Source organism: Mustela lutreola, chromosome 12, assembly GCF_030435805.1.
Source record: "Mustela lutreola isolate mMusLut2 chromosome 12, mMusLut2.pri, whole genome shotgun sequence".
NCBI lineage: Eukaryota > Metazoa > Chordata > Mammalia > Carnivora > Mustelidae > Mustela > Mustela lutreola.
Window position 1 is genome coordinate 3,010,069 of NC_081301.1, and position 26,683 is coordinate 3,036,751.

Sequence of the window (26,683 nt, forward strand, 5' to 3'; positions counted from 1 at the left end):
TGGAGATCCATGGAGGGATTGAGAGCAAGAGAGGGCCTGGTCTGACTTAGGAGAATGGGTGGAAGGAAGTGGGGAGGCCAGGTGAGCAGTGGCCAGGGAGAGGCCACGGCAACAATCTAGTGCAGAACGGGGGGGCCTGGGCCAACACGGGGAAGGCGAGCGGACAGGCCCTGCTGCGCCGTCAGCGGAGGAGACCTGCGGGGCACAGCCCAGCCCTGTCCCTCTGCTAACGCGGGGCGGGCTTGTCGGGCTCAGCTCCCTGTCACAGGGCCGCACCCCTGCCTCCCCCGCCAGGTGTCAGACAAGTTTGCCTTTGGCCTCTTCGACCTGGACTGGGACGTGTTCAGCCCGCACATTGAAGGTGCCGTCAACCGCGTCCCTGTGCTGGAGAAGACGGGGGTCAAGTCCACGGTCTGTGGCCCTGGTGAGTGGGGAGGCTGGGAGCTGGGCATCCCAGGGTCCTTCTGGCTGAGAAGTGCGTCTGGCCTATGTCAGGCCTGGACCCGGGCTGCCCCCACCGCGAGCAGGCGGGACACACGCCACCCTCGTCATGGCTCCAGCAGAACAGGCCCTATTCTGCCCCCCTTCCTCCCTGGCACGCGTGGGGGCTCTTTCATCGTCAATCAAGGCAGACAATGGGTGGGGCCAGCCTCGGCCCACGTCAGGGCTGGGGAAAGAGTCCCTGAAGGATATGGTGCTGTCCAAAGGGGAAAGTTTGTGTCTGAGACTCAGTTCCCTGTGCCTCAGTGTCCTCCTCTGTGAAACGGGTGGCGGAGCTCTTACTCAGCAGGAGCACGAAGGGGAGCCGCTTGTTAGGTGCGGGGCACGGCTGGGCCAGCAAACTGCTGTGCGTCCCCTGTGGGGAAGGGGAGAGCCGGAGGCTGGGGACGGAGGGGCTGTCCACAGCCAAGGGGCAGGCCGGGCCGGAAGAGGGGCAGGTTCTAATGCCGGGGCCGCGGCCTGCAGGGGTCCAGTCCTCTCCCTCCATGACCTTGGCATCCACATGGCCGCCAGCCAGGGCGGCTCTAATCTGTTCAGCTCTCAGGAAGCCCAGCCTCAGTGAGCAGGTTAGAAGCACCCACCGGGCGTGGGCCGTGGGCCGAAGACTCACTGCCTACCCGCCCCCCCCCCCCATGGCTTCCCCGGGCTTGCGAGGGGCTGGCAGTGAGCAGCACAGGCCTGAGACGAGCCCGGGAGTGCGGGTCACCCGGGAGCATTGTGTTGAATTAGCCCGGGCAGTCACTGCTCCCACAAAGGCGAGGTGCTATGAGGACATCTTGTGTCTGGTCTCCTGCCTGGGAGGGAGGGTTCACGGCGGAAATCAGCCTCTCTCTTGCCAGGGAGCACAAGCACGGTCAGTGGCCTTTGGCTTCCAGAACAGAACTCGGAAGTCCCAGAACCCCTTGACTCTGGGGAATCTGGGGGCAGGCAGATCTCCCATTCCAGGTCCCGGAGGTCACCGCCAAGGTGGGGGCCCCGACTGTGCAGCCAAATGTCCCGTCTTCCTGCGTCCTCATGTAGTACAGGCTTGAGTCATTTGTCAAACATTCAAGAGGCTCTCGTCCCCCCTGACTTGCCCCATGAGGCTGCTCCGACCTTCCTGTCCTCCCATGGTCCCAGGCGGGAAACATCCCCACTCTGCCCAAGGGCTCGCGGGGGTGGCCGCACGGGCCCCCAGGGAAGCTCCCGTCCTGATGCTCTCTGCCTTCTCTGACCCCCCCACCTTCCCCCAGCCACCCCTACTCTGTCTTTCAGACCTCTGGGGTTTCCCCCTCTGGGGTATCCCCTCTCCAGCTGGTTGGAGGTTTCCCCCGGGCCCCACAGACGGGGGTGGCCTCAGATGCCGCCCCCCCAGCTCAGGCCTGCTCCCCCCGCAGGGAGCAGAGCTGCACAGAGGTTAGGAACTCGGGCCGGGGGCCGGACAGCCCTGAGCGGCGCTCCGGCATCCGGGGTTCACTAGCAGGGGACTGGGCTAGAGAGATCCCGCTTCCCAGGGTCTCCCATCTCTCCCCTGGTGACCGTGGTACCTGCCAGGAAGGGCAGTCAGGAGTCCCTCAGCACCCTCTCCTCTCACTCTGTTTTCTTACCAAACATTCTCTTTTGCTTATTTGTGTGTTTCCTGCGTCCGTCCCTGTCTGGTCAGCTCCCTGAGGGCTGGGACTGGTCTCGTTCAGAGCCGAGCCTGGGGCGTAGACACGTGGGCTACAAGTATTTGCAGATGGGCTAACCCACAGCCCTGGAAGGAAGTGCTGTGCTCCCAGTTTTACAGATGATGACACTAAGCCTCAGAGAGGGGAAGTGACCAGCCCAAGGTCACACAACTAGGAAGGAGTAAAGCAGGGTTCAAACCCAGGACTGGCTGCAAAGCTCGGCTCTTCATGATGATGTCTGAGGGTCCCTCGCCATCATGCCCTGGCCTCTCCGGGTGACCCGCCAGCAACAGGCAGGAGCAGAAGCCCCCGTCCCTCTCCCAAAGAACTTAGGATCGTCCCTTCATTCAGCGAACATTTATCAGGCATCTGCTGTGGGGTGGGCCCTGTGCCAGGCCTTGAGACGCGGCGGTGAGCGAAGCCCGGCCCCGCCCTCACGTTTCTCCTGGTCCAGTGGACTGCAGGAAGGTGGCACAGGGAGGGAGAGCCTCGCCCTGTGATGGGGCTTGGGGAAAGGCTCCTCACCAGCAGGGGAGTGGTGACCGTCGTGAGACAAACCTGGACTCTGCAAGGCGGAGTCCCTGCCCAGCAGGGTGCTTCTGGCCATAAATGCTGAGGAGCCTGGGAATGTGGCAGGAGCCATCAGGGAGGCTCCCTGGAGGAAGCAGCATTGAGCTGAGTTGTGAGGTGGGGGAGGACTGGATGAAGAGGCACCAGCAGACCTCACCGGCCGCTGCCCCCTCGGGAGACCCTGGCCCGGAGGCACATGGCCCGGAGGCACATGGCCCGGAGGCAGCATCACGCTCCCTTCCTTCCAGAGTCCTTCACGCCGGACCACAAGCCCCTCATGGGGGAGGCACCCGAACTCCGGGGATTCTACCTGGGCTGTGGTTTCAACAGTGCAGGTGAGTACAAGGACCGCCACTTTGGGCCCCCCCCCCGCAGCTCCACCAGGCAGAGTTGGGGAGGGGGATCCTGGCCGGGGGTGGGGCCGAGGAGGCCGGCAGGGAGGGCAGAGGTCCTATTAGCAGGTGCACAGCACCGCAGGTGTGCGATCCAGGGCTAGGGGAGGGGTGATGCCGGCTGTGGGCTGGGCTCCGAGGCCTCGGCAGACCTCTGGCTCCACCCCTGCCAGGAATGATGCTGGGCGGCGGCTGTGGGCGGGAGCTGGCCCACTGGATCGTCCATGGGCGCCCGGAGAAGGACATGTACAGCTACGACATCAGGCGAGTGGCCCCGGGATTCGGTAGAGTGGGGTACATGGCAAGGGCTCTCTAGAAAGGAGCCTTCCCTGAAATCCAGAGGGCTTCTTGGAAGAGGTGCCAGCAGGGGCCTGGGGTTGGCAGATCCACGGCTCTTGATAGCTTCCGGGATTTCTTGTGCCAGCGTCCTGCTTGACCTCCGGATGGCTCCAGGATCAGCAGCAGGATTGCGTCATCCCACTTTGCAGATGGGGAGACTGAGGCCTGGGGAGCAGGTGGGACCACACGCGGCCCAGGAAGCGAGGCTGCGCTGGTTACTGTCGGTCCACAGGAGGAGGCTGGGTGGCCGACAGCCCTGAGCCGAGATGCCGTTGGGTGATAGGAATGTCTGACCCCAGGCCGCGCCATGGCCTCTCCGCGACCCTCGGGTCATGACACTGTGTGCTGCCAGTGTTGGGAGCCGCGAATGCGTCTGGGTCGGTAGATCGCTCTGAAACTCGTCTGCAAGGAAGCCCAGACAGACCCGAGCCCAGGTAGAGGGGGGCTGGCATCAGAGCTGGGGCAGCCTAGTCTGCACCACCCTCTGCCGACGGGCAGTGCAGGGGGAGACACTCCGAGCCACGGCCCGCGGGCGGGGGCAGCGGACAGGGCTGGGGTCCGCAGGCAGCAGCTTGGAGGGACGCCCTGTGGGAGTCCAGCCCGTTCCACCGTTACTGGTCCTGGCAGACAGCCTCCCTGGGGGGACCCGGGCGGCCCACAGGGGCTGGTTCAGCTCGTGCTCCTGCTCTGCTAACCCTGCGCCTTCCTGGCCCGATGAGGACATTACGCCCACTGCTGTGGCGTTGGGGGGTGGGGGGGGTATCTGGCCCGCACAGAGGCAGACAGACAGACACTGAGATTCCCCGACTGCCACCCCCTCCGTGGCGCCTGGCACGGCAGTCTGCACTGTGGCTGCCTCAGAGCCTGACTGGGGCTGCGTCCACGCTTTCCCAAGAGAGGAATGTTCCAGAAACGATAGTTGGAGGGGCCGTGAGGATGGGCCGGCCCAGGCCCCTCCTGCTGCAAACAGCGAGAGGAGGCGCCGCTGGGGACGGCCGTCTGTCTGCAGGTCACACGGGGCGCGAGCCGGAGCCGGGCCAGGCTCTGACCTCCCTGGCGGGCGAGCGCTTCAGCCCTGGAACGGACCCACCCGCCAGGGCTCACCCCCGGCCTGGGGTGGGGGCAGCTTCCTGGTGCTGCGGTGGCCACAGCTGCAGGACGAGGCTGGCCTGCCTGCACCCGTCTTGGGCTGAGGGAGGCCCAGCAGGGAGGGGGTGCACAGTCCTGGAGTCAGCGGGCAGCCTTAGGTCGGCTGCCTTCCCTGGCAGGAGCGTCTCGTGGGCTGGCTTATGGCTCGCAGGCTGGGGCCTGGAGGTCACGGGTTAGGAGGCAGAGGGCACGGGGAGGGAACCTTAAGAGCTCGGGCCTGGTGGGTAGAGGCGGGGGCAGCGAACTAGTCCAGCCACCCTCGTGGCTCAGGCAGGTGGCTTTCCCATCTGTGAGACGGGAGCAGTGACCCAACCCTCAGCAGAGTGCGTCTGAGTCTCGTATGCACGGTGGGCAGGGTCTGGAGCACAGGCTGTGATTTTTTTAGCCCAAGTCCTTGGGGTCCCAGTGAGTGGGAGGAGGAGTCATTCCTTCTCTGAGTGAGGAGGGTGGCTGGACCCCGGCCCCGGCCAGAGGCCCCGGCCGCCTGCTCATGGGACGAACGCTGTGGCCAGGTCTGTGTGGACGCAGGTGTGGTCATTCCCCTGCCGGTCCCTGGTCGTGCATCCCCGCCATGCGCACACAGGCACAGATGAGAGTGGAGGGGCTGGCGGTGCTGGCCGGCGGGACGCCTGCCAGAGGGGTCACATCTGTCAGTCGGGATCACCCAGGCCTGCCCTGGGTCCGGCTTCCTCTGATGGCCCCGAGGCCTGAAGAAGGAGATCCAGCTCTCCCCAGACCCTCCAGCTGCCTGTCCCCATTCTCGTCCAGGACTCACACCCTCAGAGCTGCTGGGAAGGCCAGCAGCCCCATCCCAGGAGAACCACGTCCACTCCTAGTGATGGGGGGACGTCTGACGAGAGTGGCCATCAGCAGAGGCCAGACCTCCTAGCCTCCTGCCTCCCCATCTCCACCCCTCCAAAGGCAGCTGCAGATTCCCAGACCCACGCCCTGTACACCGCTTCTCCTCCAGGAACCCTCCCCAGACCCTTGCTTGGCCCAGCTCGTGGCTCCTTCCCCGGCCCTCCCTCCAGGGGCTGCGGGGTAACGGGGTTCCACAGACATTCCCGCAGAGGGCACTGGGCCCTTGTCCTGTGCCAGAAGGGAGCTCCGGGCATCTTCGGGATTCCTAGAGATCATATCCACAGTCCTAGGCTCCCGTCTGTAGCTTTTCCCCTGCCCCAGGCAGGATGTCGCTCTCTGAAACTATGTGCAGAGTAAGCGTCAGTTAGCCCTGACCGGCTGGGACAGGGATCACTGGGGATGAAGCACGGACAAGGACCTAGGGCCTGGGGGATGCATGAGACGCCAGCAGGTGGACAGTAGGGGGAGGGACAGCCAGGGTGGCGGGTCTGAGAGCAAGTATGTGCGGGGGTGGGGCTGGGGCCCAGGACACAGGGGCGCCGGCGGCTGTGCAGTCGGCTGGGGCAGCCATGGCTGTCCACGGAGACCAGACGGACCTGCCGCTGGGAGGCTCCGGCTGCTGTGGCCTCAGGAAGGCTGGAGGGAGGCTGGTGTAGTGGGCGGGGGTCGCCACGAGGAGCCCCCCCCCCGCCCCGTGGGAGAGCAGAGCCCGGACCCTCTGCTGAGCCCAGGCCTCGGGGAGGACTCTGGTGGAGGGTGAGGGTCCAGCTTTGTCCTGGGTCCTGGGTCGTGGGCCAGCCCTTCCGTCCCAGGCCCCCGCGCAGTGACGGCCTCTCCCTCCGCCCCAGGCGCTTCCATCCGCAGCTCGCCGACCACCGCCGCTGGATTCGGGAGCGCAGCCACGAGTCCTACGCCAAGAACTACTCCGTGGTCTTCCCCCACGACGAGCCCCTGGCGGGACGCAACATGAGGACCGACCCCCTGCACGAGGTACCGCCCCCCTGACGAGCACGGTGACCCGCAGGACACCCAGGGGACTGGGGTGACCGGAGGGCGTGTGGTGCCCCAGCTGCCGAGGCGATGGGGGCTCGGTCATTCCCAGGGTCTTCCTGGCAGAATGTGCTCGGAGCCCTCGCTGGCTGCTGGTGGCCCAGAGTGGCAGGCCAGCGTCAGTGGGTCCCCTGTGGGAGGAGGGCGTGCCACGGACACGAGCTTCTGCTCGGGGTTGGGGGGGAGTGGAGGGGTGTGTTTTGGCTGCCTTTCCTCCCTGGCCAGCTTCTACTTGTACGATAAAACCCATCGTCGGATGCCCTTCCTGGGGCTTGGCCCTGTGCACTCTCGCAGCCCCCCCCCCCCCAAGCCAGGCACCTGCCCTGTGCCTCCAGCCTATGCAAGCTCTGCCTCTCTGTGGCCCTGGGCTGGGGAGCTGTGCCGTCGTGTCTGGTTCCCGAGCACTGAGCCCAGAGCCTGACTCATACCACTGTTCAGGGGACGTCTGCCAAATGGGTGGATGAAGGGGGCGGCAGGAAGGGGCGGCAGGAAGGGGCGGCTCCCCTCCGGAGCTGAGTAAAGGAACCTCCTTCATCTGGGACTCCAGGGCCTGGACCCCAGAGGGACCCAGTGTCCCCTGCACCTCCTGGGGAGAGGCCCAAAGACATCAGTGGTTCCCAGGCTGCCCTGCCCTCTGGCTTAGCTTAGGGGACCAGCAACGGTCTCGGACCCCACACAGCCTCCGGCCCTCCCCAGGCTGCCCGGGCCTTTATTCACCCTGCATGGATCCTGAGGGCTCCACGGCCTCCCCAGCGAACACAGGGCTTGCTTGGCTGGCCGTGGAAGCAGGGGCCTCATAAGGACCGCTCAGGAGTGTACAGCTTTGCCCCAAGGACACGCGCAGGAGCCAGCGCCCCCCCCGCCCCCCGCCGTGCCCAGCAACGCTTCTGCCTTCTCACAGGGCCAGCCCTGCCCACGACACCTCCTGGCCATACGTTGCTGTATGAGAAGAGCCCAGCCCCCCTGTTTCCCTCCTGGGGAGGGGACGCTCCCCCGAGGCACATGCCTCACTCACTGCAGGGGATCTTTTGTGTCCTCAGCTGCTGTCCCCTTGGATATCCGAAGAGGACATTTCTGGGGTGTCACCGGTTGGGAGTGTGACCTCGGCCCCTTCCCTCCCGGCTCGGGGTCTGGGTGGCCCAGGGGAGTTGGCAGAGGCGGCCGGTCCAGAGCCTCGGGACCCCTGCCAGCCCCGGCTTCTAGAGCTGCTCAGCCTGGGGCTCCCGGCCGTTGCCTGTTGGGCGGGGCTGCGGGGGGGACGCAGGCCCCTTCCAAACGTGAGAGTGGCAGTTCCCCAGCCCAAATTGATTTTCAAAGAAATCTGCCGCTCTAGGACTTTATTGTGTCCGTGCGAGGCTGTGACTTAGAATAAGGAACATGTCTGGTGGGAAGGTCTGAACCTTTGGAATTTCCTAAGTGTCAAGAGCCAAAAAGATTCCTTTTGTTACGTTAATAGTGGCTTTGGGCCTAACCTAAGGAAGGAGACTGCCTGCCAGGGAACCCAGCTGGAAGCCCCGTGATTAGGGGACAGGAACTTCCTGTCCCACCCCTGGTCTCTGGGGAGGAAGGGGGGCGGAAGGTGGACTCAATCACCAGCGGCCACTGCTTCAATCAGTCGTGCCTATGGAATGACGCCTTCCTAAACACCCCAAAGGAGGGGCACAGAGAGCGTCTGGGCTGGGGAGCCCGTGGAGATTCGGGCAGAGCTGGAAGCCCCACACCCTCCCCTACACTTGGCCTGACGTCCCGCTTGTCCCGCTTGCGTCTGGCTGTCCCCGAGCTCTCGCCTCCTGCAGTGCACGGGCGACCCAGTGGGGGAAACAGCTCTCGGAGCCGGAGCCGTGTGAGCCGCTTAGCAAATCCGTGCTGCCCCAGTTGGGGTCCTGACCCACGGCCGGTCGGTCTGGAGCACAGGTGACAGCCCGGAGTAGAGGGCAGCCGTGAGGGATCCCCACCTCCCCCGGGACTCGGATGCCGTCCTGGGGCAGACAGCATTGGAACGGAGCCGGATTCTTGGACACGGTCCTGCTGTCTGAGAGCGGCTCGGTGCCGCGGGGGCAGTCCCTGCGCGCAGGCACGTGTGAGCTCGGCCCAGGAAACCAATTTAGGCTGTTACATTTTTGTCTCGCGGTGAAGGACACATAAAATTGGCCATTTCAACCGCGTTAAAGCACACGATTCAGGAGATAAGGACATTCACGACACTGTGCGACTGTCACCACCACCGAAAGGGGACCGCGTGCCCGTGACGCAGGGCTTCCCCACTCTCCCCGCCCCCGGCCCCGCCTAGAACAGCCACCCCCGGGTTTTTCTGTCTCTGCGGTGGGCATTGCATGTGAGGGAAGCCGAGCGCCACGTGACCTTGCTTTCCCGGCCCGCGTGCCAGAGGCTCGCCCATGGTGCGGCGTGTGTCGGACGCCGCTGCAGGGTCACTGGGTTCACCGTGCCCGGTCACCGACGTCCGCTGCTGGGTGGTTGCCACCTGCTGCTGCTGTCGCTTCTCTTGGGGTGGGGGGGGACCTAGGAGGGAGACTGCTGGCCTCTTCCCGCTGTTGGAACAGCACAGCGCAGACGGGGTGCCTGACCCCGTAGACCTCCCTTCTCCCCGTTCTGGAGCCTGGGAGCCCAGAGCCCGGGGCTGCTGCCCGGCTCCAGGTGCAGCCCGTCTTCCTAGCTGCCCAGGGCTGCCGTCTTGCTGCGTCTGCCCTGTCGGGGTGGTGGCACGGCCGGGCCCTCCCTTCCTGGGACCAGGGCCCCCCGGCATGACCTCACTCCCTCCCCTCCTCACGGCCCCGTCTCCAAATGCAGCCCCACTGCGAGTTAGGGCTTCAACATAGGAGCTTGGGGGTGCAATTCTGTCCCTAGCAGAAGGTCTCTCAATAGGCTGGGACTCTTGGAGTGGGGCAGGGGGAGCTGGGGCGGGGTTCTGGGGCAGGCATGGGGTCCTGGGTCCCACCACCAGACCTCTTTGCCCTCTGCTCCCTGGGGGTCACTGGCTGCCCGGCCTGGGGGTAGTCTGGCCCGGCCTGAAGGGTGCTTCTTCCCCACCCCTACCCAGGAGCTACTCGCCCGAGGCTGTGTGTTCCAGGAGCGACAGGGCTGGGAGCGGCCAGGCTGGTTTACTCCCCAAGGCACAGCTCCGGTGAGTAGACCCCCTGGGCCGGGGGGGCCCCCCCTCCACGCCCGTCCCCCACCCCACCTGCGAGGCTGCCAGCCCAGGCGGGGCCTGTGGGGAGGGTGAGTCTTGTGTGCACGAAGGCTGAGCCCCTGTAGCTGCGCCCGGAGTCCCTCCCCTGCTGATGGCCCGGGGGCTGTCACTCAGGCCTTCTGGGGCTCTGAAAAGCCCGGGGCCCTGGGGAAAGCTGGTGTGCCACAGTGAGGAGGCCATGCTCAGCGCAGCCCCCGCCCGTGTGTAGGAGAAATTAGCGCGTCTTCTCATAATTTTGTTCATATATTTTTGGCAACTGCAACTGGTGTTTTATGTTAGTAGGAGGACTTAGCCCCAAATTAGGCGTTCCGCGCTAGTTTGTAAGTTGGGATTTCACAGCCTCCTGGCCTCTGGTGCCCTCCTGGGGGCTCCCCCCCCCCCCACCGTGCCTCCCATGGGCCCCGGGGCCATCAGAAAAGAAGCCACGCCGCCCACCCGTGAAGCTTGGGGCTGGGGTCTGCTGGAGCAGGCGTGGTGATGCTTCCAGCCCAGCCAGAGGGACAGTATTTGATCCAGATTTGTGCAGATCTCCCTCTGCTGTTTCCCAGTGCCCTTCCTGCGCAAACTCCTCCCGTCTCCGTAGCAACTCAGGGCCCAAGGCCGCTCCCAGGGCATCCGGAGGCAAGCGAGGCAGACACCAGAGCTCGCTACTGCCCAGAGGTCACTGTTCTCAGGCTCCTCGGTCCTGGCCCCTTCTCCCATCAGCCTGTAGAGACCCTTGCCCTCTGCCCAGGAGCACGGAGCTCCCCTTGAGGTCTGAATCACTGGAGGGACAGGCAAACCCGAGACACCTGAGGACAGAGGAGACAGGCTCTCTAAGATGCTGGGGGACAGGCCTGTCCCCAGGAGGCTGAGAGGCTGGGGCCACAAGGACAGGGTGCCTTGAGCAGAGCCCTCCGCGTGCCAGCTGGCCTGTCCCTGGAAGCCCCCGTCCCCCAGGAGAGTAGAAGACAGTGGAGCAGGGACCGGGACCCTTGCTCTGGAGATGGGTGGGCTCTGCACCTTCTCACCTGGGAGCCATCCTAGGTGTCCAGGGCACGAGGTGACAAGATGTCCCCCAGATCCTGGATGCCCGGCCAGGCTACAGCGACCTGGAATGCCCGTTCTGGGGCCTCAGGGGCTGGTGGGAACTGCACCTGCTGGGCAGAGAGATGACTGTGCAGAGGCCCCGCCCCAGATGCCAGGGCTTGAGGGGGGGCCCCAGGGCGGCCGAGTGGCCCAGCGCAGTCAGAATCTCACACTCGGCTCTTGCTGGGGGAAGGAGGCTGGGCAGGGCTGGCCACGCTGCCAGGTGACGGCTGACCGGCTCCCTCAGCAGCAGCAGGGGTGGGGCGGGCCTCTTGGCTGTGGGCATCTCAGAGCTGCCAACAGGTGCAGGACAGGCCACGGCAAGTGGCGGCAGAGGACCCAGCCTCTGGGGCCCACCTGCCTCCAGGTGTATGCCAGGCCTGTCCGGTCCTTGCTTGTGACCTAGGTCAAGCTAAAAGCTCTCTGCCTCCATTTCCCATCTGTAGAGAGGATCTCCATCCCTGGGAGCCTGAGGCCCTTGGAGGGTGGTGTGGTCTTGATGGCCACAGCAATGCGTTGGACCCTCAACTCCATCACCCTCAACGGGCTGGTGCCGGGGCCTTATCCCGCTGCCGTAGTCTTGCCCTGAAAGCCCTGACAGCGGCCCTGACCGGCCCTTGCCTCCTGGTCAGCCCTGGTCTCTCCTCACCCTGCCCCCACCCAACTTCCTCTCCATCCTCCCGGGCCCCAACCCGCACAGCCCCGGCTCTCTCCCGACACCGACTCTCAGACCCCCCACCAGGGCGATGACGGCGTCATCCGAGGGAGGGATCGTGGATGGCTGAGCCCTGTCCCCTCCCCCGCCCCGCACGCACAGCACAGCCCTGCAGAGGCGGCTCGGTGAGGCTGGAGCGGATCGTCCGCTCCGTCGCCGCCCCTGTGGGAGCCAGCTCCCTGCCCACCAAGCCGAGCACGTGTGTGTGTGTGTACGTGTGTGCGTGCACAGGGAGGGAAGGACAGAGGGAAGAGAGGAGGAGCAGGACGGTGACGCGTGTGTCGTCCCCCAGGTTCTGCAGTACGACTACTACGGGGCCTACGGAAACCGGGCGCACAGAGACCACGCCTACGGCCGCCTGCTCGGGGACGAGTACACCTTCGACTTCCCGCCGCACCACGATGTGGTCAGTGCCCAGGCCCCCACCCCCATCCCTGGTGCAGCCGGAGGCTCTGGGGGCTCCATCCTGTCCACCCTGTGCTTGGCTGGCTCCGTGTGGAGGAGAATTTGGTGGTGTTTCTCCCCACCCCCGCCCCACTGCTCTGTACCGAGGCTTGGCCCGGCCCCTGGTTAGACCTGAGGACGGTATTATTGCTACAGGCAGCGGGGCTGGGCTGGCTGTGTGGCCCCAGGCCAGGGGCTGCCCCTCTCTGAGCCTCAGGCCCCCCTGCCCTAGAGCTGTTCTGAGGCAAGCTTGCGTGAGACCCTGTGAGTGACTCGCTCCTTCCTCCGGGCCCAGCATGGTGGGTTCCCTCCCTCTCGCAGAGTAGATCCAGGATGTGCAGATACCAGACGGGCCCCTCCAGGGGACAAGCAGGGGGTCTGGGGTCTGCTTACGGTCCCCCCGGCTGCAGAAGTGGGCAGCTGAGTCTGGTCAGACGGCGAACCTGACCGCTCATTGCCCCGGCCTGAGTGCCCGACTCCAACTCTGGGGGTGACAAGGACTTGGGGCCTGACCACCTCCCGTCTGCCCCACGCACAGATGTTTTTGTGGGTGGTTTCTGCAGAAAACAATGCCAGCTTCCTTGCCGAGCGGCCCAGCCGTTTGGTAAAGGGGTCACCCAGTAGAACAGGGCCCAGCTCTTGTCCTGGTGGCTGCTCCAGGGCAGGAGCACGGCCTTGGCCGCCCCCTGATGTGGGCATGGAGCCGAGGGCTCCCCTGGCAGGTGCCGGCCCAGAGTGGCCCGGGAGGCAGCCCCAGAGGTAAGGCGGCCAGCCAGCTTCCTGGGTGTGCGGCCTACGAGGTCACCTGGGGCCCAGCTCAGTGGGGCCCTGCCCCTCGATTAACGCTCTGCCGTCGCCATCTCAAAACTGTGCAAACTTTTGGAACCGCGGTCCGCAGTTCCATTTTGCACTGAGCCTCACAAAGCCTGCAGGTGGTCCCGTGGCCTCCCCCAAGCTCGTTCTCCTGGTGACGGCTCAGGGGAGGGGCCTGGGAAGTGGAAGCCGAAGGCACGTGCCTCTGGAAGCTCCCAGAATCCCGGCGCTGCCTCTCGGGGCGCGGGGGGCTCCCGTCTGGCGCTTCAGCACCCGCGCCGCCCAGGGCCGGCAGGACGTCTGGCCCTCGGGGACGTGGGAGCCCCGAGGGGATGCCAACTTGGCTGGGTGGCTTCATGCAGCCCCCGCAGATGCGTCTGAACAGTCCCAAAGCATGAAACACACACTTGTTCTGGGCGCTGGCACCGCCCCAGCCCGGGGAGACGAGACTCAGCCCCAAGTCTGGTCTGGGTTTGCTCTGCAGCCCCGCAGCATCAGCGAGGCTCCTGCAGCGCCTGACCTGACGGGCGTGGGAGCGACCCAGAGGGGAGGGGTGTCTGCGGAGGCTGGAGGCGTGGGGGCTCCGGAGCGGCGCCGAGACCAGGTGTGGACCCAGCTCTCCCGGGGAAGCCTGACGGGGCCTTGGCCGATTTCCCCGGTGTAATGTCCTCCCCACTCAGTCCGATCCACCCACACGGTACCCCCGGACCCGGAGCCGGACCAGACGCGCAGCGCTAGACGGACCTGGCCCGGGGCACATCTGCGGCCTTCCAGCTGCGGAGGCCCCCGCCGACCTCGCCCCCTTCCCGGGCTTCGGAGGGCACTTAGCGCGAGGAGGCTTGCGGCAGTTTCCTCATCCGGGTTGGTGGATGGACTGCGGGGTGGGAGGGTCGCGGGTCCCTGACGCACAGTGAGTGCTCGGTCGGGGGCAACTTTGCTGCCCAAGTTTTATCTTCTGCCGTCAGAATCTGGTTGGCGCCTGTGCTTGCCAGCTAGCTGACGTGTTCAGAGCAAAGAACCAGGGGCTTGGTGATGGAAGACCAAGGAGAAAAACACGAGGATCACAAGGAGGACCTCCTTGTCTGGGGCACCTGCGGACCGCCAGCAGGGGCACCTGCGGACCGCCAGCAGGGCTATTGGGCTCTTCTCTTTTCTTTCTTTCTTTTTTTTTTTTTTTTAAAGATTTTATTTATTTATTTGACAGACAGAGATCACAAGGAGGCAGAGAGGCAGACAGAGAGAGAGGAGGAAGCAGGCTCCCCGCGGAGCAGAGAGCCCGATTGTGGGGCTCGATCCCAGGACCCTGAGATCACGACCTGAGCCGAAGACAGGGGCTTTAACCCACTGAGCCACCCAGACGCCCCAAGTCAGGCTCTTTTTTTAAAACAAAACAAAACAAAACAGCTTTATCGAGATAGAATCCCGTACCGTACAACCCGTCCGTTTCAGGTGTACAATCCCGTGCTTATTAGTGGCCTCGCGGGACAGAGCAGCCGTCCCCACAAGCAGGTGTTAGAGCCCTTTTGTCTACCTGCAGAACAAACCCGGCCCGCTAGCCAGCACCCCTGCCCCCTACACTCTCCCCACCGCATGCCCAGCCACAGGCAGCCACTAAGCTCCTTCTGTCCCTACAGATTCACCTCGCTGGGACATTTTAGGGCACAGTCTTTCGTGTCTAGCTTCTCTCACCCAGCACGGAATGTTCCAGGTCCATCCACGTTTTTGAGTGTATCCGGGCATCTTTGCTCTGTGCACTGGGACTCTTCCATCCCATGGACATGCTACGGTGTATGGCCGGACACTCGAGCTGTGTCCGCATTTCGGCTGCTGCAAACAGTGCCGCTTGGGTCGTGCATGGACGGGTGTCCGCGTGCACCTTGGTGTTCATTTCTCGTGGGTACATGCTAGCAGGGTTGGTGGATGCCGGCAATTGCTGAGTCATGGGGGAACTCGCCGCTTAACATGTTGAGGACCTGCCAACCGTTTTCCAAAGCAGCTACGCTGTTTCGTTCCCATCCGCGGGGCGGAGGGTTCTGACTTCTCCACCGCCTCGCCACCACTTACGACTCTCTTTGACCCTAGCCGTCCTGGTGGGTGTGAAGTGGAGAGTCTCTCATCGGGGTTCTGAGTCGCATTTCCTACCGATGGATGACGCGGAGCTTCTTCCCATGTGCTCACTGGCCATTCCTCCATCTGCTTTGGAGAGGTGTCTATGCAGACACTTTGCTCATTTTATATGAGGTTGTTGGTCTTTTTACTGAGTCAGAAGAGTTCTCATTACATTCAGGTACAGCCTCTCTGCAGACTTATGCCGGGCACGAATCCTCTCCCGCGCTGTGGGTTCTCTTCCCTTCCTTGGTGGTGGTGTTGGCAGCACACAGAAGGTCTCAGTTCTGGCCAAGTCCCGCAGATGGGATGTTCCTTTTTCCGCTTGTGCTTCTGCTTCCGAAGGGCATTTCCTAACGCCCTTTCCAAGGCCACGAAGATGGACCCACGTATTTTCTCCTAAGAAGTTCATGGGTTTAGCTCTGATTCTTACGTCGTGACCCACTGTGACTAAGGTCTGTGTATGCTGCGAGGAAGGGTCCGGCTTCCTTTCTTGCGTGCGGCCGTCCAGCTGTGTCGGCGCTGCGTGTTGAAGATCCCTGCTTCCCCCGGCCGTGGCCTTGGCGTCCCTGTGGGAAATCAGTGGACCATAACCGTGAGGGCTTGTTTCCGGACCGTCGGTCCCATCCCAGTGACTGGGATGCGCGTCCTGTGTTAATGCCCTCCGTCTGGATGGCGGTATTGTAACGAGTCTTGAATCGTGAAGCACGAGTCCTGTCTTTCTCAAGATTGTTTTAAGTATTCTGGGTCCCTTGCGTTGCCGTATGCATTTTCGGATCAGTTTGTCCGTTTCTGCCCGGCAGCCGGCTGCGGCGGTAGTGGGGATCGTGTGGAATCTGGATCGGTGGAGAGCATTGCCGTCTTAGCCCTAGTCCAGTCTTGACTTTGTAAAGTTCATTTAGGGCTTCTTAGTTTCTTTCAAAAATATTGTCAAGTTTTTAGAGTGTAAGTTTTGCCCTTATTTTGTTAAATTTATTTGCGAGTCTCTACGAGTCCTTTTTGATGGTGTAAGTGGAATCATTCTCTTAATTTCATTTTTGATTGTTAGTGAAATGAAGAACAAAGCAAGAGTTTGTATTTGTCTGTTGTACACTGACCTTGTGTCCTGCCATTCTGTTGAACTATTTTGTTAGTTTTGTTTGTTTGTTTGTTTGTTTTGAACTGTTTTGTTAGTTTTAATAGTTGTTTTGTGGGTTCCTAGGATTTTCTGTATGCAGGATCACGCCACCTTCAAGAGATCGTCTTGCTCCTTCTTTTCCAAGCTCGATGCCTTCTGTTCCTTTTTCTTGCCTCATTGCTGTACTGACTAGAAACTCCAGTATGATGCTGAGTGGAAGTAGCGGAGCAAACAGCTGTCTTGTTTCTGATCTTAGGAGGGACACTTTCAGTCCTTTCCTGTTATAGTATAATGTCGGCTGTAGAATTTTTGTGCATGCTTTTAATCAGGCTGAGGAAGTTCCTTCCTATTCCTGGGTTATTGACTATTTCTATGATGAAAGGTGTTGGATTCTATCAAATACTTTTTTTAAGCATTTATAGGGATGATCATATAGTTTCTGTTTTGTGTTCCCTTTCATCATTTCATCTGGGGACGACCAACCGACATCCCATTCCCGGGAGAAATCCCTCTTCAATGTGGTACGTGTTCCTTTTTACATGTTGTTGGAGTTGGTTCAGTAGTATTTGCTTGAGGGCGTTTTCATGAGGGATATTGGCTTCCTTTTCTTAGGGGCATCTGTGACCAGCTTTGGCATTTGGGTAATGCTGGCCTCGTGGAACAAATTAAGAAGTATTTCCTACTCTTGTATTTTTTATTCGGTGTTAATTCTCCTTTGAATGTTTGATAGAATTCACCAAGGAAGCCATCTGGGGCAGGGATTATCTTTATAGGGAGTTTAAGTTACTAACCCAATCTCTTTTTGTTACGGATCTGTTCAGATTTTCCATTTCTTCTTCGGCGTTCATTACTTGCGTCTTTCTAGGAATCTGTCCATTTCCTGTCTCACATGTTTCGGACAGGTCCGTGTGGTATTCCCTTATAATCTTTTTATTGCTGTAGGGTGGGTAGTGATGTCCCCTCGTTCATTCCTGATTTAGTACTTTGAGTCCTTGCTCTTGTTTTCTTTGTGAGTCTAACTGAAGGTCTGTCAATTTTGCTGATCCTTCCAAAGAACCAACTTTGCTTTTGCTGATTTTCTCAACTTTCCTATTCCCTTTTTTCACTTAATTCCATTCTAGTCTTTATTGTTTGCCCTTCAGCCTGCTTCTTTCCTTTCCGTCCATCTTTCCTTCACTCTTCTTTTTCCAGTGTCTCCAAGAGGGAAGCCGAGACATCCATTTGAGGATTGCTTTTCCATGGAGGCATTTGCAGCTGTGAGGTCTCTGTGAGCACGGCCCTGACTTCATTCCCTCCCGTTCTATGTGCTGCATTTCCACTGGCATCCTTCCCAACGTATTTTCCAACTCCTCGGGAATGTTTGCTTCGATCCTTTGGTTATTCAGGAGTGTGTGGGTTAATGTCACTTATATGTGATCTCTCCAATTTTCCTCCTACTATTGACTCCTAATGAAATTCCATTGTGTTCCAAGAACATGCTGTTTGTGATCTTAATCCTTTTGAACGCACTGCCTTTTTGATGGCTTATGAGCCACCCTGCAGAGCGTTCCCTGTGCTTGAGAAGAATGGTCATGGTGTGCTCCAGCTGGGAGGGGCAAGGGGGGCCCTAAGAGCAGGTGCGCAGCAGAGGGCTGCAATCCCCTGCGAAGAGCCCGTGCCCCCCAGAGGAGGCACATCTCAGAGCTCTCACAGCATCCCTCCTCCGTGGAACTTTACAGATCAAGAAGGAGTGTCTGGCCTGCAGAGGGGCTGCTGCTGTGTTCAACATGTCCTACTTCGGGAAGTTCTACCTGGTGGGCTTGGATGCAAGGAAGGCTGCTGACTGGCTGTTCTCTGCTGATGTCAACCGACCCCCGGGTATGACCTCCAAAGGACCATGCTCCTTTCCCACTCCAGTGCCAGGAAGAGCTCCACGGACAGAGCTCTGGGCACCTATGCTGGCTGGCTGAACCTGTCCCCTCTGGGCTCCTCTAGCTCATGGCTCTGCCCCTGAGGCTGGCCCTACACCCCTGCATCTGGACCCCTCTGCCCTCGTTGCCAAGTCCCAGGCCTCAGGCCCCCAGCACCTCCTCCCTCCCCCCTTCTGCCCCTCCTCCCCCTCCCCCCTCCCCCCTTTGTCTTCACTTTGTTCCAGAAAGGATACGAGGCAGCAGGCCTGCAGGAAATGTCTCCTAAGCCTGTCACCCCCATAGGAATGCTCTCCCCAGACAGGGTTTCCAGAGTGAAATGAAAATACAGGATGCTCAGAAAAATTTGAGTGTCAAGTAAAGAAGGAACCATGTTTTCCTGTAATACTTGGCATCTTCATGTCCTTTCCTGTTACCTACACTCCACCCACGTGTCTATCCACCTGAAAACTCAACCCATGCCCTCTGTATTAGTGTCCTGGGGCTGCTATAACGAAATACCCCAACTGGTGGCTCTAAATAAGCAAACCATGTTGTCTTACAATCCGGAGGCTAGCAGGTCACGATCAAGGTGGCAGCAAGGCTGTGCTTGCTCTGAGACCATGGGTAGGACCGTCAGCAGCCTCTCCAGCTCCTGGTGGGGCCGATGGTCCTTGGGGTTCCTTGGCTGTGGGTGTGTCCCTGCGGTCTCTGCCTCGATGTCACACAGGCATCTCACTGTGTCTTCCTCCTATAAAGACGCCACCATATGAATCAGGGCCCACCTTAAAGACCATCTTAATGCGATTACATCTGCAAAGCCCTGTTTCCAAATAAGGTCCCATTCACGGGTACTCGGGGTTGGGACGTCCACATATCATTTTGGGGAGACACAATTCAGCCCATGACACCGTTTCCCCAGCCAACCAAGCCTCCTACCCACGTACACACGCGCCCCCTGCTTCCGCCTCTAAAGCCCCTGCTGATCCCTGCTGTCTGCCCCCAAGTCGCGCCCAGCGCCCTCCGTCCACTTTCCCTTCCCCCCTCCTCATTCATCCGTCCGTCTAGTCACTTATTCAAAACACAGTGGGAGCCTCAGCTCAGCCAGCTGGGCACCCCGGAGTGACTGAGACAGCACCCCTGCTCCGAGAACCTTCCAGCATGGTTGGTGGGTGGGCTGGGGGGGGTCCAGGTCCCGGCTCAAGGCATTTCGAGAAGAAAGAACCTCCACTCCAGACCCTTCCTCCTCAGGGCATGGCAGCACTGGGGGACCTGCCCTTCCCTCTCTGGCCCGCTGGGTCGTGGCGGCGTCACCGCACGGAGAGGCCTTCTGAGGGCCTCCTGTCACGCAATCATGTAGACTCGGTGTGCCGAGAGGCTGCCCGGCTGAGCGGCTCGCACACCCTGGGTCTTCCTCCCGCCCCCCAGGCTCCACGGTGTACACCTGCATGCTGAACCACAGGGGCGGCACCGAGAGCGACCTGACCGTCAGCCGCCTGGCCCCCAGCTCCCAGGCCTCCGCCCTGGCCCCTGCGTTTGAAGGTGAGTGGTGTCCCGCCGGCGGAGCCGTGCTGGGGTTCGTGGCTGCTGCTGGTGGGCGCACGGGGAGGGCTGCAGTTCCCTGTGGCGCAGCGGGTGCGGCTCGGGAGACGAGAGGTCTGGGTTCGGGCTGAACCGTGGGACTCAGTCAGGTCGGCTTTGTTCCGGCAGCGACGCTGAGCTCTAGGGCTCCGTGGTTCTGTCTTTGAACCTGTCCAGACCGCCGTGTTTCAGAGCAGCCACGCCGTGGGGGTGCTCAGCGCGTCTGCCCAGAACAGAGTGAGCCGGGGGGGGGGGGGGGGGAAGGCTGACCTAGAGATGTTAGCACCTTTCTGTCTCTAGCCTCTGTGCGGGGTCGACTTTCATCTGTGCTGAATCCCGACTCAGGCTGGGGCAGGTCCTTGGAAGATAGGCAGTTCAGTCCTCAAGCTGTTACTGGGTGGCCCTCTGCAGTCCCTTCACATTTGCTTGCATGCTCCCAGGGACAGTTAGCTCAGTGCCTGTCTTCCCTGTCTGCAGCCCTGACTGTGGCCCTGAGCCAGACCTGCTTCCCTGCCCTTACCCCCTGCTTCCCGCTGGAGCCGTCTCATCTCCAGTCCCGTGATGGTCTCTGCCAGGGAACAAGAGAGACTGCTGAGGTTCGCAGAGAGTGGGGCGCCCCTCCTCCAGGCGGGAGCCCCGTTGCCACCTCGGTGAATTTGGATTTGCAGCAGAGAAAGGCGTCAACTGTGCAGTTTCCGTGTGGGTGACTGTGCCATCCAGGGCAAGGGTTGGGAGGCTAGAAGTGCTTGGCCCATTCAGAGAAGCCAGCAGCCCCTGGGCTCCAGGCCTGTCTCTGTGTGGCCGACAAAGGCAGGTCATTCTCCGTGGGACTCAGTCAGGTCCCCAGCGTGTGCAAGCACGCTCCAGCCTGGGCACTGGGAGAGGGAGGCAGAGTGGGGAGCAGGCGAGCTTGCGTGGGGCAGGTGCTGGAGTTCAGTGCTGGCTCCTGAGCACTCACCGCAAGCCAGGCACCAAGAGCATAGCCACGAACCCAGCCAGGAATGTTCTGGCCTGCATGGAGTTTGTGTTTCTGGTGGGGAGCAGGGGCGGTGGGACAAGTTTGCCGCTAGCCATGGAGTCCTTCGGGGTGGGACAGGGGTGCTGAGGGCGGGTGGGACTCCTGGGCCTCTGGGGTGGCTGCTGGATACAGCATGTCCCCGGGTAGCACTGGCCAGCTGGAGGCTGTGGGCCTGGGTGAGCGCTCTTACGGGGGGGTGGGGGCAGGTAGGGCGTGGGGGGCCCTCCCTCCTGCCCGTGCTGGTGCAGAAATCAGGAATGCAGTGTGCCCTGTGAGAGCGGGTGTGCTTCCTGCGTGAGCTCAGCCCCTTCCTCCCCTGGTGCTCACACAGGCGTTACCCTCGGGAGAGGCCGGGGAGAGGGAGGCCAGCTGGAGCCTCCGGGAGCTCATGGTATGGACAGACCACCTCACGGGCCGACGGGCCAGGGGACCATTAGAACACTGGGACGGCAAAGAGCAGGAGTGTGAAGGCTATGGGAAGGAGCGGAGCCAGGATGAGGAAGGCTTCCCAGAGGAGGTGACGTCTGGCCTGACTGTGTCCCTCTGCTCCAAGCCTCAATTTCACCATCTGGGGCGCGGGGATGTCGCTAGTTCCCTCATCGGGGAGCTGTAGTGAGAGGATGTTGTAAACTGAGCCACCGTCTAAGGGTGCACCCACGATGTGCCCTTTGGGGTGATTCTGGGGGATTCCTGGCCCAGACCTTGCCAGGGCTGGGGGATGGCAGGCTCTGGAGCGGGGGAGGGAGAAGGCGCTGATGCTTCTGCACTCCAGCGCCTCCAGGTTCTCCAGGGAGGGCGGGCAGGAGGGTCGGGTGGAAGTGTGCATGCAAGGGAGGCACGAGGACACCTGCGTCACATCCCGGGAGGCTCTGCATCGTGCTGACGGGCCCGGGGACACGGCCAAACACGAGCAAACGGGTGGCGTGCAGACTTTGTTTTATTTTCAGCCTTAAAAACTGTACCGTTCCTGCCATGAATATGCATGTTTTAGATGGGGGGGGCGGGTAATTATAGCTGTTACATCAGATCACTGTTAAGTCAAGGGGATGTGGTGATTTGCATCCCATCAAGGTTGTGTACAAAGCGGCTGTCAATCCCAAACGTGAGCTCGCCTGATCTTTCCCGTCACAGACGGAACATGTGCTCGCAGGAGGCTTGGCAACAATACCAAAAAATAGAAAATAAAGTCTGTAGCCCCTGGCTCCCCGGCTGGGGCCCGTGCCCCCGGACTCTGTGCTGGCTGACTGCCCTCTTGGCTGTGCCCGCTTGAGGGCAGGGCCTGAGCTGTGCTGACTGTGGCCTCAGGACCAGCGCTTCGGGTCTTTGGTGAGGGACAGTGCCCAGGAAATGCCAGGTCCACCTACGGCCACATCTCTGGCACCGGTGGCCCTAGTAACTCACATCCTTCCGGGAGGGGCCTCGGGTGGCTTCAGAGAGTCACAGGGTATGTCGGGGCTGGGGCAGAGGACATTGTCAGAATCCCAATGTCCTTTAAGAGTCCCCAGCCCAGGGACGGGTTGGGGAGGGCCCTTGGGGGCTGATTTGTCTTTTTGGCTTCTGTCTCCCTCTGTGCTCATCAGTTTTAAGAGAAAAGAGGAACCACAATCAAACCTAACCAGTAGATTTTTTTTATCCTTGGATGCTCTCAACAGTCCTGTGGGGGCCCGTGCGGCTCTGCCCATCTTGCAGATGAGAAAGCAGGCTCAGACAAGTAAGAATTGGAGCCAGCGAGTCACAAAACCGCCCCTGGGCCAGTTTTGTCTGGTGCCAAGACCTGTGTGTTTCCCAAGACAAGATCCTCCTGGGGGTGGGGTAGTGTCCCTGCGAAGTGTCCCCAGAGGGGTAGGTGGCAGGGATGTGAGGAGCAGCCCTTTCTGCCCAGCCCTGTGGTCCAAAGGACGCAAAGGTGCGTGCATCTTTTGGGTATTGTCCTGGCTGGAGGGAGATTGTGGGTTGGGGACAGACGCTGGTCCCCGGGCAGGCCACTGTGGGGAGGGGGCGGTGGTGCAGGGTTGGGTGGCCTCCTGGAGCTGGGGGATGTTGGAGCGGAGCCTGAGAAGATGAGTGGCTGAGGTCCTGTGAGGCCCTAGTGAGCAGGGGGCCTGGAGGAGGACAGGTGCTGGCCTAAGAGTGGAGCCAAGCGTATCAGAACCAAGGGGTCACCGGGCAGGCTCTGACAGGCTTTAGGACCATCCTAAGGGGCGTGGGAGTGAGGGTGGGGGTGTAGCATCGGGGGCTGGGGCCAGGAGGGGACAGATGCAGCCCTCTAGGCCAGAGATGCTGCAGGCTGGGCAGAGCCACAGCCATGGGCGCAGAGAGAAGAGGCTCGGAGGCGGCTTTGGGACGTGGGGAGGAAGGAGACAACAGGGCTGCGGGTGACCTGGGGCCCGGCCCTTTGCCAAGAAGTACTGCAGCTCTGGTATTCAGGGAGGGCTTCCTGGAGGCGAAGGCCTCTGAGTTGGATCTGGAGGGCAGCGGGTTAGGGGAGCAGAAGAGCACGTGGTACCTGGAGCTCCAAGGTCAGCGGTGTCCCAGGGCCCACCTGGACGGGGCGGGAGGGGGCAGGGGGGACCGCAGCCCCTGCTTCTGCTCCTGCCCCTGCGGGCTTGGAGGGGGAGGGTCCCAGATCCAAGCTTCCGTTGGTGGTCCCCAGTGCAGCCCCAGCAACCTCGCATGCGAGCACCGGATGCCAGCATGTGCTCCCAGAGAGGGCAAGAGGCTGCGCCCCTCATCTCCAGCCTGGGGCCACCAGCGGCACCCTCCTTGGCTCGGGCTAGTGAGGCCCTATGGTGGGGGGTGCCTCCCAGCTGTGGGGGAGCCCCAGGGAAGGGCCAAAGGAGAGCACGTGGGGGGTCTCCGGCCTCCCGAGCCCCCGGCCATCTCCTCCGGCCTCCCGAGCCCCCGGCCATCTCCATGGTGTCCGCGAGTTACGCTGGGTCCGGGGCTGGCGCTGGGCCTGCGAGGGCCGATGCCCAGAGCCAACAGTCTCCAGGGCCGAGAGAAGCAGCTGCCACGCAGGACCCCAAGAAGGGGATGCCTCCCGGGGCAGACCCAGCCTGGCTGCCGGCTCTGGGCCTCTCCCTGCGGCCCCTCCCACGGTGGCTGTGTGCACCGGGTCCACAAGGCCAGCTCCAGGCCCGTCCCACTGTGCAGATGTGGAAGCGGCCGGGAGCTCCGGGGTAGCCCGGGTACCACTGCGCCATGGCCGGGGGCCCTGTCGGAATTAATGAGGAAGGAAGGAAAGAGGCCGTCGCGAGGGGAGCTACCGAGAAAGCGGAGATGAAGGAGACCCCACCACCCCCAGGCCCACCTCCCCTGGTTCTTCCTGGAGATGTTGCGGGACCAGCGGGAGCCCACTCGCCCCAGGAGCCGCAGCCCTGCGGATGAGAGTGTACAGGCTCAGAGAGGCTGTGTGATGGGCCCAGGGCCACACAGCTATCCCAGGTCCCAGATCTCCAGGGCAGTGGCTCTCCCAGGATGCTGGGCCGAGGCGGGACGCCCTCCATTCACCCCCTGCCCTGGTGGCAGTGTGGCCCAGGCCATGGACTCAGAACTGGACAGAGTCTGATTTTCTATCATGTGACCTCCATGAACCTCAGTCTCCTTTTCTGAAACTCTGGGGTGGTGGTGAGCATCAGCCTCCTCGGGGGAATCAAGGGGAGATATTTTAAAAAATATTTTATTTATTTATTTAAGAGGGAGAAAGAACACGAGCAGGGCAGAACGAAAGGAGGAAGCAGACCCCCCTGCTGAGCGGGGAGCCTGGTGTGGGGCTCCATCCCACGGTCCTGGGATCATGACCCGAGCCGGAGGCAGAAGCTTAATGGACTGAGCCTCCCGGGCCTCCCGGGAATCAAGGGGATATTGCCTATAGAGCCCAGCCCAGTGCCTGGCCCCAGCAAGTCCTGCCGAGGCCAAGGGGGACCTGGAGACCAGGGGCCAGGGGAGTATGAAGAGAAATGAGAGCCAGAGAGGAAAAGGGACCCCCCCCACGCTGCCCGGCACAGATGGACACACAGACGGAGTAGCCTCCCTGTGGCGGGCTGGCGTTGGGAGCATGTCCCCTTTCCTGGATCGGGAGCCCTTTGAGAAGTGGGTGAAAGCCGCAGACTGTCCCAGGAGAGGGCTGCCTTGGCATGTGCAGCCCTTGGAGCTCCTACACCCTGGCCCCCCCCCATCCCTGCCCCCACCCGCCCGCTGAGAAGCCGGGACCCCGGAGAGGGTCCCTGCGCTCTGCCTTGTGCTGTTCACTGCTAAGAAAAGAGTAAATACGTCCTCAGGCCAGAGGCCCCGCTGTGTCGCCCCGTCCTGCTGTCCTGTCCTGAGCCGGTGCTTCTCTTCCAGGGGACGGCTACTACCTGGCAGTGGGCGGGGCCGTGGCGCAGCACAACTGGGCTCACATCCGCACGGTGCTGCAGGACCAGAAGTTCCGGTGCCAGCTCATCGACGGCTCCGAGGACCTGGGTCTGATCAGCATCCAGGGCCCAGCCAGGTGAGGAGCAGGGGGTGCCCAGCCCCGGGACCCAGCCCCCAGTCCCTCCGACTGCATTGTGCGGGCAGAACCACTGCGGGCCCAGAACGGGACGTTCTGGTTCCCTGGACGCTCTGGTGAGCCCAGAGATGCTACACTGGCTAAATCTTCAAGTGCTGGAACTCGGAGAAGCCCTTAATGGGATCGTCAGACTCAACCATACGGCGACTCGGCATCTGGGGGTTCCAGGGTCGCAGAAGGGCCCGTGTGGGTGTTGGGGGGGTGTCTGTGGGTCTTTGATGGAGTCTGGGAGTTACGGATGCCATCTCGGAGTGGGCACAGCCAGTCCGGGTCCACCTGCTGCCGGGGCTGGGAATAGTACGGCGCGGAGGCTATTGCCCCCGGGTCCAGATGCCTGCGCCATCACTTCCGGTGAGGAGGACCGCCGATGGGCGCCCCGGTCATTCCTTCGTGATGTTGCCGAGTGGCCTGCCCACCCATGAGGCGTCAGAGCCTGTGACGTCCTCAGCTGCGGGCTGTGTGTGGAGCCACAGAGGGGGCCAGAGCAAAGGGGCACCTGAGCAGCTGTGCCCTCCGGAGAGATCCCCCCAGCTGGGCTTCCGGGAAGGGACTCGGGGGCGGGGGACCCGTGGGAAAGAACCATCGTGTTAACCACCACCAAGCGCGCCTGTGATTCACCAAGCCCTGCACTGACCCCTCCTGAAGCCACCGATAACAGCCCTGGGAAGCGGTTCTAATTGTTCTCGTCCTTTTGGGGGAAGAAAGAGGCACAGAGAGGTAGAGCTCTTTGCCCAGGGTGGCGCAGCTAGTAAGTTTCAGGGCGGCCGGGCATGGGCTCCCCCAGGCTGTCGGACAGCTGCGGACCCTGAGCACTGGCCCTTCCTGAGGAGTCACAGGACCCTCTGCACCTGGCTCATGTGTTCGATCACTGACCCCACGGCCCAGGTGCACATAGGTGTGGGAGAGACGCCTCGTGAGCGGTGGACCCCGCCGGACAGAGAGGTGCAGGGGAGGCCCACATCAAAGGAAGGATGTATTCCCTAAAGTGCTGGGAACAGTGGGCCCCCGAGAGGAAGCGTGGGTCGGGGACTACACGCTCAGACCCTGCCGCGGGGTCCGTTTTCCCGAGTGCCTTAGGGCTGACCAAGCCAGCACCTCCCTGGCTGGGTCCTGGGCAGGCCAACCTCCCCTCCCAAGCTGTGTTGTAGCTGTTTTTATGTGGGCCTTGCTCAGGGGCGCCTGGCGGACAGGCAGGACCTTCTTGCTGGTCAAATGTATAGAATCTGAGCCGGTCGCGTACTTTAAAGGTGATTGGCTTCTGTCCAGTGTTTGACCAGCATCCGCCAAGGGAACGTTTGGGCAAAGCCCTGGAGGGAATGAGGGATCAGCCTTTGGAGTTCTCTGGAGGGGCGGGGTTCTAGGCAGAGGAAACAGCAGGTGCAAAGGCCCTGTGGCAGGGGTGTGCCCATGCATGTAGGGAAAAGCAGTGGGACCGGCTGGAGCAGTGGTTGGAGGTGCGCTCGGAGAGCAGAGGAGCTGAGAGCCTGTAGGTCCAGTGGCTTTCTCTCTGAGTGGGGGCACTGAGCAGAGCAGTGGTGGGACTGGGCTCCAACAGAGTCTCACTGCCGGGCTGGGGAGGAGGCCAGCAGCTGCGTGAGGAGCTGCAAGGGCCGGAGAAGCCAGGACTTGGAGGAGGGAGCATCGAGCGGTGTCCAGGGGACCCG

General features: G+C 61.9%; 1 protein-coding gene across 3 annotated transcripts in view; it reads left to right on the forward strand.

The window, feature by feature from the left end:
- SARDH (sarcosine dehydrogenase) overlaps nt 1–26,683 on the forward strand; it is a 59,516-nt gene that overhangs the window by 14,648 nt on the left and 18,185 nt on the right. For all 3 annotated transcript variants that reach the window (XM_059142146.1, XM_059142147.1, XM_059142148.1), the window contains exons 9-17: nt 295–424; nt 2,969–3,055; nt 3,286–3,376; nt 6,310–6,451; nt 9,570–9,653; nt 11,795–11,908; nt 17,701–17,839; nt 19,297–19,410; nt 24,812–24,959. In XM_059142146.1, coding sequence (XP_058998129.1) covers nt 295–424; nt 2,969–3,055; nt 3,286–3,376; nt 6,310–6,451; nt 9,570–9,653; nt 11,795–11,908; nt 17,701–17,839; nt 19,297–19,410; nt 24,812–24,959 — 1,049 coding nt within the window. The remainder of the gene's footprint in view (nt 1–294; nt 425–2,968; nt 3,056–3,285; nt 3,377–6,309; nt 6,452–9,569; nt 9,654–11,794; nt 11,909–17,700; nt 17,840–19,296; nt 19,411–24,811; nt 24,960–26,683) is intronic.